This window comes from Sylvia atricapilla, chromosome 4 (genome assembly GCF_009819655.1).
Source record: "Sylvia atricapilla isolate bSylAtr1 chromosome 4, bSylAtr1.pri, whole genome shotgun sequence".
In the NCBI taxonomy this organism is placed as follows: domain Eukaryota; kingdom Metazoa; phylum Chordata; class Aves; order Passeriformes; family Sylviidae; genus Sylvia; species Sylvia atricapilla.
The window spans coordinates 52,773,163-52,789,463 of NC_089143.1; the positions used below are offsets into that span (position 1 = coordinate 52,773,163).

The 16,301-nt window shown below is 38.4% G+C and overlaps 1 protein-coding gene across 2 annotated transcripts in view; it reads right to left on the bottom strand.

The window, feature by feature from the left end:
* Window positions 1–16,301, bottom strand: part of GRID2 (glutamate ionotropic receptor delta type subunit 2) — a 682,153-nt gene that overhangs the window by 94,829 nt on the left and 571,023 nt on the right. For both annotated transcript variants that reach the window (XM_066317937.1, XM_066317936.1), the window contains exon 12: window positions 7,664–7,802. In XM_066317937.1, the coding sequence (XP_066174034.1) occupies window positions 7,664–7,802 (139 nt within the window). The remainder of the gene's footprint in view (window positions 1–7,663; window positions 7,803–16,301) is intronic.

The window sequence follows — 16,301 nt, forward strand, 5'->3', positions numbered from 1 at the left end:
AAGACTAAGATAAATAAGGCTGGTTTGCATTCTTTGTATGCCTGTAATTGTAAACTATGTTGTGAATTTATAGAAGTCACTGTTCAGAAACAATAAACAGGAAATCGACATGGTAGCCACATTGGTTGAAACGTATGGTTTGCTCTGTCCAGCCTCCTATTAATTAGATCCTACACTAAATTTACTTCATTTGTGGACAAGACTAGAGATACTGACATAGTTTACCTTAACTTTAGCAAGGCAGCCCACCTATCTGCCTCCCCACAGTATCCAAATCTTGTATCCAAAGGAGGTCATTAGGTATAGCTGTGTGACAAAGCAGATGTGATAAATCCCTGACTGGACTGTCATGCTCACAGCATATCCCACCTGCAGGCTGCTCAGAGGTCTAACCTGGGCCATGGCTTTGGCAATGACCTGGAGGAGGTAAGCAAGCACCCTCCTGTCAAGTATGCAGACGACATGACATGGAGGCAGCAGCCACCTGCTCAAGGACAGGCTCAAGTTCAGATTGGCTGAACTAGCAAGGCTGGAGGAACGGGCTGTGAAATTCAGCAAAGACAAATACAAAGCTCCGTACCGTACCGGGGATGAATAAAACCCTGCAACGACCAGGCTGAGCACGGCTCTGCAGAAAGACACCCCGCTAGGCAGCAGTGGGCCTTCTAAGAGCCTCTCCTTATTTTACCATTAGGCAAAGTGTTGTGCAAAGTGCTGACAGTCTGTCTATCTGTCAAAAGCATCGCTGATGAAAGGCACTAGATAAATACAGCGTACTGTATTCAGCCATTCTGTTACTGCTGCTGCTGCCAGTACATTCCTGTAATCAAGTGGCAGCGCTCAGCAGTGCAGTGAGCTGTCACAAGATGCATACTGCAATGTCCTGTAATTGTTATTTCTCATACTAGAAAAATGTACAAAAAGTATTTATCCAGTCTCCAATTTCTAGTCACAACACTTAGTAAAACTGCAATCATTACTTTACAAGACTCTGTATAGCTGTATAATTTCTAATATAGCAAGCCACAAAGCACTTTTTGGATATATTATTGCTAAGCAGGACACAATAGACAGATGTAGCTGGTGCCACAAATCAGTTAAAGACAGCACAAAAAAAAAAAAAAAAAAAAAAAAAAAAAAAAAGCGCTCCTCTTTATATCTTGTGCTTATAAAAGCAACTTTGTTATTTTCAGAAGGGTAAACCAGTACAAGACATGAGCTATTAGTCTTGAAGTATACTACAGTCAGGCACGGGAAGCAAACAGGCTGAGAAGCAAGTGTGCTATCACACACAAAGGCACCACCAGCAGGGAAATAACAAGGAGAGGAATTATGTCAGTGCCTTTAGGAAGGCATGTTGTAGCTGCCATGTCTGGCATTAACTAGAGTCTGCAGTGCCTCACTGTTAGATGTGCTATCCTAAAATGCAGGATGCCTCTCAGCTGCCCTACTTGCATCTTTTCTCAGTTGCAGGTGGGGTTCTACACTGAGAAAATAATGACAAGAGGACAAAAGCACGACAAATGTAAGTTTAAACTCTATGGATGTGCTAAATGCTGCTGTGGGCAGTAAACCCAAAGTTGTGATTCACCTGAGGAGCAAGAAGGAAGTTTGGGAGCCTTGGGGGTGTACATGTGTATATACTGCTGCACAGACAAGCTGCAAATACAGCAAAGATCTATCACACGTCAGTGATTCCCTCCCTTCACACAAACATGTAAAACGGGATTGTGATATATATGATCTCCTTCAGAAGCTGTTTGTTTAATAACCCACAACTCTGAAGAATATTGCTGAGACACTCAACCTAGAAGTTACAATGATACAAAGTACAGCAAAACAAAGAGAAATGACAAACTTTGAGAGAACTAGTAGAATTATTAAACCACTGAGGTTTCCTTAACAGAAGAAAGAAATTGATTTGCCTCTGCCTGGTTTACAGGTTACACATTGGTTGGTGTACCTCTGTTCCTGGATTAAACAACTCATTCTCTTTTCAGATAAATGCATTTAGTGGACACAGAAATCCTCAGCTTCACTCTTTTCTAGTCCCCCAGTTTCACCGCACAGCTGCCACATCAGAACTCAAAATAAGAAAAAAGCATTTGTCAAGCTAATTAATTCCTACAAGGGATCCTTTGATGCCCAAATCCTGATTCCATTACCTACACTGAAATGAAATTTTTTGATAGTTCTCAGATGAATTATCTGCAAAGAAAAGCACTCATTAGCATGAGTAAGCAAATGATAATTTCACATTTTAAATATTTTTTCTCTTTGAATTTCTAGTTTTAAAGCAATAAGGGAACAAATGATAAAAACTGTTTAAAAAATATAAAAATACAGATGTAAATGTTGAAAAGTTTGTTAAAATTGAAAAGTTGAAAAACTGTTAAAAAATAAGATACCTTTAACTGAGTTTGTATATAGAAAAAATTCTACTTCTAGGGAAATGACCATGCAGTCAGGTCATTCAGCTTAGTTTTGTCTATCACTCTTGCAGCATTGTGGGGAAAAAATGTGTGTGGCCTTTATGGTAAGTTTTTTTTCTCATTTCAATTACTGGGATAATGCCAATATTATCCCAGCATCAATATTATCCTAAATTAACTAGGCTAATAGAGCTATTCTGAGGAGGAATTGAGTCATTTGAGGAAGAGTTATTAACAGATAAATGTATTTTTCAGTATTTGTTGATTTTGTTTAGTATTCTACACCTTTATCAGGCAGCAGCTGTCAGGTCACTTTCATTTTATGGCTTAGTACAAATCAGTTATTTTGCAATTTAAAAAATTATCTTTGCCTCCAACTAAAGAAAAACATAGTAGGATTTGGATATGATCCTTTCTCCAATGCATACCCTTTTCTATAAATTCAAATCCTAGACTCAGAATTGGTAACATGCTCACATATGTCAGTCAAAAATGTTTAAAAAGTATGCAGAAAAACACTGAAAAGCAAAAAGTCAGCTTTGTAAAGAAGTAACTAAATTTCTTTATAGGTGATAAAATACCAGTGAGGTCAGAGACTCGGGCATCAACATGTCTTTGTAAACCTGGGTTATAGATCAATTCAGGCTAGCTATGCTAGACTTGAGTGCTGTATAGAGCTGTCTGTACGAACTAGTTACTAAATTTTCAGCAAAAAACAGCCAATGTCACAGCCTACATGGAAGTATTTATTTATGAATAATTCAGATAAAGCTTTCCAGTGCTTTTGTGGGGTATTTTGTTAATTTGTCTGCATGATTTTTTTTGTTTGTTTTTGTTTTGTTTGTTTGGTCCCCCGGTCCCACCCCCGGACAAAAAGGATTTATTCAGAAGCAGATTTAGGGTTAGGCAACAGGGCATATATAAGCCAAGATGTTCGACTGTTGTCAGAGTGAACTGTAGCAGAAACCCATAATATTTAAATAAAAACCTGCAGGCTGAACCATGATAAAGAAAAGATTAATGGACATGCATTGGGCAATATCTAATTACTGTGTTCTGTGCAACTTCCTTGCAGAAATCCTGCAGTCAGTTGCACGGAGTTGTATAAAGCCTAAAGGACTTTTTAGCTTCAAGTGAATCATGGTACAGCAACATGTTGTGAAAAGAATGGCTAAGAAAAAAAGACCTGTTTTCCCACTATGCCTCCACTTTTCGAGGCAGAGGTCTCACCTATCAAACAAGACACACTTGTTATAAGATGGAGAACATAATGCGAACTGATTTTACAGAAGACAAAAGATGCACACTTTCCCCCACAACTAAACTCTTATGCTTCCACATTTTATAAGTGGATTAAAGTTGAAACCACCTAACATCAGGCTTTCAAATTTCAAATCCTTTAACTTCTTTTCTGTTCACCCCACTCCCACAACCTGCCTGCAAAATGTCAGTGCCCATTAGAAGGTGGTGACACCCTCTCCTAATCCAGAAAAATAGTGAAGTGATTTGAATAAAACCAATCTCTGCCAATGGACTCTAATTTGGTCCTAAAGGAATCATAAAACATAATGATGTCAACACTGGTTCAGTGATGAAATTCAGAACATGAGCACCTCCTAGAAATGGCTCAGGACCTCCACATTTATTTGGCATTTACCACAAAAAGCCACTCCTAATTACTATTAATTTATGTTGCATTTGAGAAAGCGATCTAAAGATCTAAAATGCACAGATATTATGTTTTGCTGCCACAGTGTTTTGGCATTTGAAATGCTGACTGTCTTGATTTAAATGTCATCTGCAATGTGGGTCAAGTGTGAAGAAAAGATGCATCCTGGAGCTACTTTAGAACTTGAGTGCCTCTGCTCTTGATATTGTGTGTTGGCAGAAGATGAAAAGCTGAGCTCTCAAAGATATTAAGAGTAGGCATTTCTCTGGAAAAGATGATTTAAAATTCGTTCTTTTTCTTCTAGTTTCTCTAAATGAATTTAAAAATTGCAAAATTTGATTAAAATTGACCATTTAGGCAGAGCACAAATGCCATCAAGTGAAGAAAGATACAACATGCCATACAGCCAAGATCTACTCTGAAACTCTAGAGAGAAAGAGAACATTTATTTCTAAGGGTCTTCCTTAGTGGATGGACTAATAAAACTTTGCATGCTTTGCTACTCAAAATAGAGCTCTGGATACCATGAGGCAATGGGTAGGAAGAATGGCCCAGCCTTCACATCAACTGAGCATGGGAATCTGCAAGAAGAGCTCTGAACACAAACTAGCTTCATATCCAAAAGCTGAAATGCAGTAACTATCAAATGTTTAGTGGAAATGAAATGTGCTGTGGGCTGCTTGAACCCTCCTATCTTTTGTAAAAGATATCACAAGGACCATACCTACAACGACACACTGTAATATCTGATGCTAGCTGGAAATCTGAAATGAAAAACTATTAACTACTTTTTATATCTGTGCAAACCAACTGACTTCAATTTCTTTCTCTTTTTCTGGCTTGTCTAAAGCTGACAAGCACTACTAGCAGAATCTGGATTATTTTTTTAAACGCTTATACTCATTTCCATTCTGGCCTTGAAGGCTCCCCAAGGTACAATTTGAACTGTTAAAAAAATCAAAAATGGAGCATCAGCTTTTTTCCTTTATTGCTTACTCATGTTTTCCACTTCGCAGTAATTCAGCATGATAAACAAACATCCTCTCTCTTATGTGTTGGCTTAAGTTCCAATTTTGGCAGTTTTGTAAACTAAAGTTTTATACTCGTACCATAGTTAGGATAACTTCATTCCCTAATGCATACTAAACACATCTAATTACTCCATTTTTGAGATAGAAGTGCTGTTGAAAAATGTCTGCTCTTTCATTCCAGGAGCTTTCCAGCTGCAACATTTTCTACTGAATAAAACATTTTCAGTGGCTCTACCCATAAATAATACAGCACAAAGACCAATGTAGTCCCAACTGTACATAATAACCTCAAAATTCTACTGAGGCTTTTCTTGTGACATCCTAATAAACGGCAAGAAAAAGCTGAAGATGTATTAAATTATAGTTTAGGTATATTTTATTCTTTTTTTTTACACATCATAAGAAAATACAGACATTTGTCACAGTAACTTTAATATTTTTCTGGACTACTTCAAAACTAGAAGGGACATGATTTCAAAGCAGAATGCAGAAGCATATTTCATCCTTGTAAGGACAAACTGAATGAGTGAATGTATCATTATAATTTATTTTGCATGTATAATTTCCCATGCTGTTTCTGCACAGTCCTTAGTCAAATTTCAATGTTTTAGAACTTAAAAAAAAATAAATAAATCAACTTCCCTCAAAATATTAATGTAGACAAACATTGACACAGCATATCATTTTACTCCCATATAAATTTTGAAGGGATTATAATTGAGATTACAGAGTCAAATGATTGGGTTGTGCTGACAGCATTGCATCATCTCAAAATCCATTATCCAGAGCACAAAAGAAAATGGTAACTTGATTTAACTGGAAATGAGACTGTATCAGGGGAGTGATTTTCTCATAACTTTAGTCTGTTTTCTATATCTCTGTCTTAAAAGTATGGAGCGCTCTAATAGACAAAAGTGGTGAGGTCCTTACCTCATAAAGAAAGGATAACAACCATAGAAAATTTCGAATTTGGAATGTATAGACTGGTAAAGCCTGGGCAATTTGGTGCATGGGGCACCAACTTCTCCCTCCACCTCCATCATCCAAGAGTCAGGACATAACCATGAGCTCAAAGTTAAGTACTGCTTCTGCTCTGAGGTCCAGCTTGGGCTTCAATTGCAAATGAAACTTGTCTGCTATTGCAGATGTTTACCAGCCTGTGTGAAAGCCTGGACTGGTTTTTGCACACAGAAAATCCTCACCTAGAGGAGAAGTACCTTTGTACGAACACAGCGACTGCTGCCACGCAATGACCTGTGAATTCACAGGAGGCCCAGGCTCCCCTTGCTCAATCTGTGATAGTGGCTCACTGTCTCAAGGGGAATTTCAGAGAGATTTTGAAAGCAGCTGAACTAGAGGCATAAAGACCTGAGGTGATGATACACACAAGTCAGGGACTTAAATCAATGACTGGACTGGGAAAACAGAATTTTCCCTAAGGTCAGTGTTGAGCCTGACTTGAAGGTTAAGTTCTTACCTTTCTGAAGGAGGAAATACAGTGAAATGTGCCTCTCTGCTTTCAAGTCCCTCTGTGATTTTTGCAAAAAAAGATGTATAGGAAAGGGTAATTTTATCACTCTCACATACTTTCACAGACTTGTAGGCTCAAGATTAACCTGCTATGAAAAAACAGCCAGCTGTCCCTCACGATGCTTGGCTAGCTAATGCTCCACTGCCTTTTCTAGTCTCTGACCTAGGTGAAGGATGTCACTGGACCAATGGGAGCAAGGATAACTCAGCATGCAGCTAGCTGAAGGAGAGGATACTGGAGTACAAAGGGGCAGAGAAAGAGGGTACGACATCTACAAAGATTCCTGTGGTATGGAAGGATGACATGAATTTCAGAAAAGGACTGGAAGGTGTGACAGAAGGAGTTCACCATAAAAAGGACAGGAGAAGACCAGGCCATTCATTTTTGGGAGGCATGAAGCAATGGAATGAATAGATGGAAAATGGAGAACGACATGATCTGCTTATGTAGCAAGAGAGCTCCTGGGAGCAGAAGGAGCAAAGATGACTACGAGTGAGTTTGTTACTGTTTGCTGCTGTCAACACATCTCTGCCTTGGCAAGAACAGGTGAAGTCAGCTTTGAGCTCCCCATACACTGAAGAAACATTGGGTTCTTCCTGACCAAATGTCAGAATGAAAGCATTGTGGAATATATCTGAATGGAAAGCAGAGCTGGAGAACACAGCAGCAATTTATAATTTCCTATTTCAAATACTGATACTGTGTGGTCAACTCAAACTCAATTGCTTCTTTCAAAATATGTATGTGTGCAAACATACATATGTATGTCTGCCACAGGGAAAATCATCTGCTAGAGGCCAACAATTCCAATCCTAAAAACAAAGTGTCCCCAAGGAGACTGACAGTCCATGGTATATTGTTATTTTTCTAACTTTCCAACTACTTCTCAGGAGGATAAAAATTTATTCCTGTTCTCACATTTAAGTAGAACATTTATACCCCTCTACATGTATATTTATGTTCACCCTCCTTTCCCTTGAATCATTCTTTATCAACTTACTGGATGGAGTTCTCAATGCGTGTGATGGTGAGGAAAGCGGCAAGGTTGGCCGTGTAGGAGGAGATGACAATCAAAGCAAAAAGCCACCAGGCTCCCATCATCAGTCGGGTTGCCAGGGTTGTGTATGGAACCTCTCCTCCTGTGGGGAAGAAGGAAAAGAGGAAAAGCAAGAGTTTTCATTTGGCAGAGGAACGCTTGTGTATCACTCAGGATAACTAGACTCCAAGGTTAACAGTGTAAAGCAGTTCATTAAAACCTGGTGCTTCAGTGAACTGAGCAGGATTTGAAGCTGCACTTTCTATGCAAGAAAACGCACTGAAGGAAGCCCACACTGTCATTCCTGTCAGTTGTCATTCCTGTGTTTAATCTCTTTTGCTATTGTGCCTTTAATTGCAGTTCATCTGCCAGTCCTGTCCAGTAATGGAAATAGACTTCCAGATCTCAGAACAAAAGCAGCCAAAGTAAATTCTTACAATGTTCTTTCCTTAGAGATCTTATCTACAAACCTTAATTAAGTTTTTCTTTCATTCTGGGGAACATAAAGTCAAAAAATCCCATCAAAACACAATTACTTTTCACAGTTCTGTAGGGCAGGCAGATGCTCGTGAGAACCATATGTATGTGAACAACTTGCTGCAAGTGAACTTGGACATGAAGGGAAAAAAAATCACACGTATTGAAGAAGAAAGCAAACATTGTTTTGCATTCCTGTAGTTGCTTTCTTTTAAAATCCAACTGCCATTTAAACAGAACATGAGCAGCAATTAAGCCTCCCAGGATGAGCTGCAAACTATCGATTGTGTGACAAGACTTTAGTAATGCAAACCATGAAAAGCAGCAGTTTTTATTCAAATAGCTGCCCCAAAACACAGTAGTTTGGAGTATTTGCAAGAGTTCTTTCTGTTTAAAAAATAAATCCATCTCAGACTTTAAGATGAAGGAAAATGTTGATTTTTTTAAAATCCCTCTTTTCTCTACAGTATGTTTTGTCACAGCTACAAATATCTAAGGGGGGATAGGTGAACGCAGCAAACACCCACAGTCAACTGCTCAAGATGTTCACCCTTTTCCTCTCCCTCTACGCTCAGCAATTTGAGAAGCTGATATTATTTTTGAGGTAGCTTTCTCCTATGTAAAATCTTATGATGGTGCAATGCTTGGGATTTACAAAAGCAATTTGTTACCAATTCAATTATCTGCAGGTAGTTCGTTTTGTACTTATGTAAAAACTCCTTAATGTTTCCACAGCAAGTAGGTTTAAGGGACTACAAATTACAATTATTCCCATTCAAAGAGCAAATAATTTTCACTTATGTACAGAAACTGGGTGTTCAGTCAGTGTTGTCTATTAAGGATCCTCTTACTGCTTTATTTAGAATTTTTCTTACCTATACAAAACACTAGGAACTCCACACTGCCAAATTCAAATACAAATTCAAAACTTTTTTCCTGCATCAGTGACGTGGAATTGTACCATGTGTGAAATAATAATCAACTCCATTCATTTATACTTTTGGTTTATGAACACTGAAACCCTTTGCCTTTTGAGAATTCCAGAATTGACAGACAAAATCTGTTAGACCTACACAGCTGGAAACAAGTTTTCTTTTATTTCCAAGACACCACGTAATTGTCTGAAATAAGAATTTACTGATCAGACTGGGGAGTTATTATTTCAGTGTAAGGATTATTGAAGATGAACACTAACTTCAACATCTGAAGATCTGAGTTTCTCTGCTGCAAAAATTTTAAATTACTTTTACTTTACAACAGTTTTTGCAATGTCTTTGACATACTTATTTTAAAAACTATTTTTTAATAAAACGAAAAGAGCAATTATATTAATTTATCAGAAAAGGCTGTTTGTCCTTTTAACTTTCAGGTGCCAATCCCTGCAGATAATCTTCACACTTAATGGAAATGGGTACTGTGATTCAGAAGATATTTTGGATATCCTTGCATTTCCATTTTTCAGCTTGAGTAAAACTCTTAAATTCTCACATTTTTGAACTGAAATTAAATGTCAGAAGAGAGAGGACCATTGAAAATCACACATTTGCCTTTTGATTCAAGCGAGGACGCTGCGCATCAAGTGAACACGAAAGCCACAGTATTCCCTACTCTCCATACAGCTTTCCCATACTTCAGTGAGGTTGTCCCCACTGTTCACTGTTACTTTTTCCTTTTCCCTCTCATGTTAAAAATTTTAAAACCCATGAATGCTGGTTAGCCCAAGTGCTTTTATTTCATCCAGTTGTTTGTGAAGCTTTGTTCCTAATTCACAGTTGTACCTTGAATACCAGCACTCAATAAATGAAGCTTGACAACAAAGCTTGTATTGAAGTACATGTACAATAAACACGTATCAAAATGATTTTTCACTCCTCTAACAATTCTTGCACTGACGCTTCTTAAACCATCATTTCTAAAAGCAAGGCTGAAACCACAACTGCACAGGTGCATGACTTTTTTTTTAAGCCGAACATGCAGGATACTCCACCTTTCCCAGTAAAAGAAGAAAAGAAACAGAAACCAAAGGACATCTTTTACTGCCATGGTATACTTTTCTTGGCATCTATTAAGAGACTTAATGTGATAGAATCTTGTTCCATTGTACTCTTTGCTAAAACACTTCCTGCACCATGACAGCTCACCTTAAAAAACCTCTTTGTTCTCCCCAATTTTCTTTCCGGGGATAAAACTTTCTGAAGTTTTCTTTCGGTCCCAATACACATTTTCTCAGTGCAGGAGAGTGCCAAGTCACTCAGGAGAGCAACAATCACTGCTTCTCCATTAACATGACCACGACAGAGAGCTACAGACCTAAAAGATACTATTCTCGACTTTAATTAATTAATGGGGAGTGTGCAGGAGGGACAGACACACAAACCTCCCTGAGCTCTGATTTCCATGATCCAGGATGAGTTCCAGGTGTCATGTTCTAGTTACGAGAGGTCACAGACAGGACACAGGGCAAAGCAGGAGGGAGCCAAGAACATGGAAGAGATCTTTGCCTGCTGCTGTCTTTCCTATCTTACCAGCAAATCTTAGTAAACCCTAATGGCCAAGGGGCCACCTGTGCAGTGCAGGCACACGCTGATGACCAGAGAAAAATCTGACACCTCGTTCCTATAGCAAAATTCATCAGTGGAGGTCAGCACACTGGTTGTGGTTACAGTGAAAACACTGCTGTTGGGGCATGATGAGCAGTACTTTAACGTACTGATTCCCACTCATGAAACAAATGGAAATCATAGAGGACAGCAGTCCTGGAGTTGCTTTGTTACCCTAAGAGACAGACCTCAAAGGAATACAGAGGCTATATTATCATTTATTGTGGCCTTTCCAATACAGCCACAGTAGGTTATAATGCAGCATAAAATTCCACTACCTGTATATCACCTGTGTTGTGGCTACAGCTCCCAGTATAATTTATCTGACATGTGATGGGTGCTAAACTGACTTAGAAAAATCTAATCTGCCTTTAAAATTTTCAGATTGCATGTGCAGGAAGGCAAAGATATTTTCGAGAGTAAACTGAACTAGAAAAATCAATCTTATTGGGAGTTTTCTGAAAAAGCTGAATTACTGTAGAAGCCACAGTGAAAGAAATTACTTTTAGTCCTCCCACTCTTATCTAATGCAGCTCTCCTTCATCAATCCTAGATCATTTTAATGCTGGCCTACTTTAGATGACAGGCTTAGACTGCAACTTATCTTATAAATTTCTGTTTATTCCCGTTTGTTTCCAAGTGCTTCAAGCTAAATAGAAGGCAGGAGAAATAATTTATTGTCTTGATAATGCAAACAATATAATGCATAATTATGACAGACTTAAATATCAGGATAAAACCCAACTTAGAAGATAAAATGTGAAGCTACACAATTACCACACACATTTTAACTTTAAAAATTATTTTCCCTCTTTAGTATTTAGTTTAAAGGTTTCTTCATGTCAAAAACCACAAGAGAGAAGTGCAGGCAAAAAGGAGGAATGAAAACACAGGACAAATGGGCAAAACAGGGAAATTCAGGATCATAGCCTGGTAAGATCTTGGTATTTTATAATTCTGGACTAAATTTGAGGAATTCAAAATGCATGGGCTCTTTTTTCTAAACATCCTGTTCTCAGGGATTTGTCAATTGTTTGCCTGAAGAAAAACTGCATTGAGCTGAATTTCTGTGTAAGGGGTTTTCCAGATAATTTAAAGAACCATGAAAAATATGTTAATGGTGACTGTTTTGTTGAGGAACTGTAATGCTATCAAAATTAAAAGCAAGATTCTCAACTGTGCTTGGAAAAGGAAGCAATAATAGGGTGGGTTATCTGGGGACAGATTTTGATTCTGCTTTTTCTTACGAAAATTCTGTCCATACTCAGTGAATTATTGGCCTTTGGTAAAAAAGCACAAAGGACTTGGAAGTTGGCTGCAATTTAGCCTTTAGCCTGCTAGAACAGTCACATCAATTAAGCTGTGCATCTGCAATTTCCATAAATAAAGAAATGCAGATGCCTGTTGCAAACAGTTCAGATCAATGTATGTCTTCTGTTTTCTTTGTGAAAGGGACATTAATTGAGAGTGCATTTTATGGAAGTAGTTTGCATTAACAAAGAGGAAAAGGTATTTCATATTTCCCCCTTTTTTGTCACAAGAAACAAAACCTAAAGTTTGACTGAGCTCTGTGATCTTTGCAAAACTCTGCAAAGCAGAGCTCTTCAAAGGCAGAACCTTTCAGAGCATTAGCTATTGCCATTGTTCTGTTAAAAACTTTCTTCATAATATAAAATCTCTGCCACTTTCAATTGGAAATGTTCAATTCAGTATAGGTCAAAAAAATATTTTACAGTCAATGAAGCCTATATCTATTTCTACCAGCTGTGAAGTAAATGCAGCTTGGAAGTTGTCGGGGAATCTCTCATCATGAATTTTTCTTCCCTTATTTTAATTTTTTTCATCTATCCTTCTCCATTCTTCCTTGAACTTTGCATGTATTCGTCCACAACATTTAAGCTGGCATGCCATAACCTGAGCTTGTAATATTCCATTTTGTGCTGAAGTTAACACCCATTGACCACAGCAGGCACGACGAATTATTCTACAGGAGAGTACAACTCCTTGAATTGGTAATGCCTTCCAAATAAGTTGTAAATCAGTGGCTGAACTCCCTATCCTTGCACATATTGGCAGACTGCAGGGGTTTGGGAGTGGAGAAGGAACTGATCATGAGGCAGGGCTGGCAGCCAGATCTTACAAGGTGTGGAGAAGTTCAAGAGCCAGCTATAGTTTCTACTCATCACACCACCTCTTCCTCCTGTAGCATTTGGTTTGTATCAAAATATAGTGATTTAAAAAAAATTACTTACGAAGAGAGACATTCAGATACCTTGCTTCACTCATGAAATATTTCTTCAGGTCTTTACTTCCTGAAGAGAGAGCACTGCAACTATGTATTACAACAATACTGTGAAAATAATCCAAATATATTAGGAACTGCTCTCTGAGTGGATTGGAATTAGTAGGATTGAAAGGGACTCTTTTTTTTTTTTTTTTTACCAAAGTGATTATAAAATTTTCCATCAAATCCCAAAGATAAAGTTTTCTTTTTTAAAAAGAAAATAATAAAAGTAATGTGTAGACATTTTAAATGGTTCTATCTTTTGAGATTTTTAAGTGCCTGTTTGCATTTGTTATGCCTTTCATCTTGTTACATCTAAATATTAAGATGGAAGAAAAACTTGAATTGAAGGTTCAGTTTGGTCTTTAGGTTTACAATAAATTTTTTTGTCATATATCTAAAACCCGCCCAATGTTCTAAGGTTCAAGTCAGCAAACAGAAATCTTAGAAGCTACACAGCAAACTATCGTAAATGCTTGGGTCAAGTTTGTTTGAATTTGCTGACTTGAAACTGTGTTATGGTAGTAGCTACCATTTAACCTCCACTACACAGAAAGTATTTAATTTGCTTTTTCACAAGCGCAGAAGAGAAATATTTATTGCCTTTCTGGCATAACAATTTTGAATAGTATCACTTTCACCTAATGCACCAATATCATTAAGGTTTCTGTATCCTCTAATAAAGTCTTCAGCACCCTCCTTCCTGTTGTTCTCAGCTCTGCCTCACCCCTGTGTACACTTTGTCCCCATGTCATTTTTTCTCTGAAGCTTGTAGCATTCAACACTTTGGTGCAATCATTGTTCCTTTTCTTTTCATTACGCTTTACATTCCAGATACTTCAGCATGGGTGGCTGGAGGGTTAAAACACACACCACTCAGCCTGACTGCCCCTCTTCCACTTCACATTTTCCCTTATGCATTACAGAGATGCTCTACAGGAGCCAACCATCCTCCACTCCAGTGTTATTTGGTGGCCTGCAGCAGACACCTTCTCCCATCTCCTTTTGTGCTCCAGCTATTAGCACACCGTCACAGAAAAAAACCAAGATCAGTTCTTTCCAAGTTCTCAGTCTCTGGAATACCTGATGCCATTTTGGCATAGTGACACCTTTTTCCCCTTTTGCCCACCTTGTCCATCTGACTTTCAGTATTTCCAAGTGCTTCTATTAGATTTCAGAAATACCATGAAGATCAATTCTGTACTTCTAACTGTTCTTGTTTATTATTCAGATTTCTCCTGCTGGTCTATAGGCAATTAAAGAATGCGTTCACTTTGTCTTTTGGTGCTCTGATTAATTTTTTCTCCCCTTAATGTCTTATTCCTGAACTAAACAATCACTTACTCTTGCCATTTGTTGCTGTTAGTGTAATGATCCCCTGACTAATCTCATTACGTTTTCTCCCTGGAAGATTGTTTTCTTTCAGCTGGGTGGGAAGCACTGCCCTCATTGCACTCCCAGAAGGGAAGCAATGATGCACAAAAAAAAGCTCTCCTCATTTATTTCTCCCCTTTATGTGACAGGGAGAAAATCTGAAACCATCATTCCTCTCCTTCAGGCTTCTTTCAAATCACTCCTAGTTATCTGAAATCTGTGAAGGAGTTTGAGAAGCTGCATCTTATACATGCTAAAGATCCTTCTCAGCAGCTCTGCAAACCAGCTAACCTGAGGGTATATGCACAACCTTGTGGAGGCAGATGTAGGCTTCCCCCAGCCTCCTACCACGGAGGCCAGGCACAAGCCAGTTCCAGTATGAGAGAGATTACCATGCTACCTTGTCACCCTCTGTTACTGCTGGCCAGCAGGCACCTCCAAGCTACATCTCATATCCTGAAAACTCCCTCTGAAAATCCTCCATTTGCCACTGCTGTGTATCTGTTTGGATGTGCCTTTGGCACTTGACTCACTAAGGCTCATTGCTCAGCTCTGTTTTCTCATTAATAGGAAAAGATTACCCATGCTGAGATTTCAAATGCTGGGACTAATCAAGGACCATTGGCACTTCCACAAAAACTGTCATCAAATTACAGCCCAGAGAACCCATCTCATAAATCTGGTCAGAAGGCCTTGACATACAACCCAATGGACAAATAGAAATATCCAAAAGATTTGTGAAATGCATGCTCACAAACTATTTTGCTTAAAATACAGGTTCTTCAGTCATGTTCCTTGAAAAGATCCTCTCTAAAGCTAGAAAATGCTCTAGCATCAAGAAAAGGGTCAGTAGTACCCCAGTGCAAAGCATTTCAGCCTGCTACAGCATGGCTCGCCACTGGATTACTAACCTACTGTGTTTGGAAGCTTAAGTCTCTTCTATGTCTAATACTAAATTATTTTTCTATTAGTCTTCAAGCATCAGCCTGCCTAACTTGCTGTGTCTACTGTAACAGCTTCATTCTAGTGACAGAGGGCTGATCATTTGGCCACCAGGCTCCCTTGGAAAATTCTGCCAGGATACAGCAGGAACTGTCAGACATCCTGGAGTAAAATTTTGTTTGAAAATTAATTTATTTGCAGCAGCCTGTCAGACGCACCACTTCACTGCATGCTCCCCTTTTCTCCCTGGGTCTAATTTATATAAAACAGCAGTTAGAGGCACTAGGAAGATGAAAAATAATTTGTGACAATAACACTCCTCAGGGCAAACCAAGGAGGGCATCCAGAGACAACATACCTTCAGGTAAGTGGGACTTGTAGCTATAAAGGTCAGCTTTAACTTTGTCTTAACCCTCAGGTACTGCACACATTCCTTTTATGATGCTCACCATTTCCACAAAGCTGTGACTAGACAGTGCAGGGATTCAGCCTCAGAATAATCTAGATAGAACTGGGCTCTGCTGCTACTCTTAAAAGCTGCTGTGCCTTTAAAGTTGCAAAACTTTTCCATCAGCCAAACTCTATTTCTCCTAAAAAATCATCAGGTTTGCAGAGAAGAAAGCAGAGAATGAAAACAGAGAAAAATTTGCTTTATGGGAGAAGCAATAGCAAGTCAAACCCAAAATCAAATGGACTTTCTAAAAGGCTATTTTAAACAGAAATTCAAGTCTCTATCAAAAAGGAGAACAGTACAATGACAAAAATTTTAACTCGCTTTTTCTATTCAGGAATTTTTAGATAAACCCCAAACATTTAAATATATTCTGAAAGTATAAAAAAGCGCCTAATAACTACAATCCAGTAGAAGAGTATCTAATGTGATAATAAAAAGTCTAAACTCTTTTCAGCTGAGCTGAGATTCCAA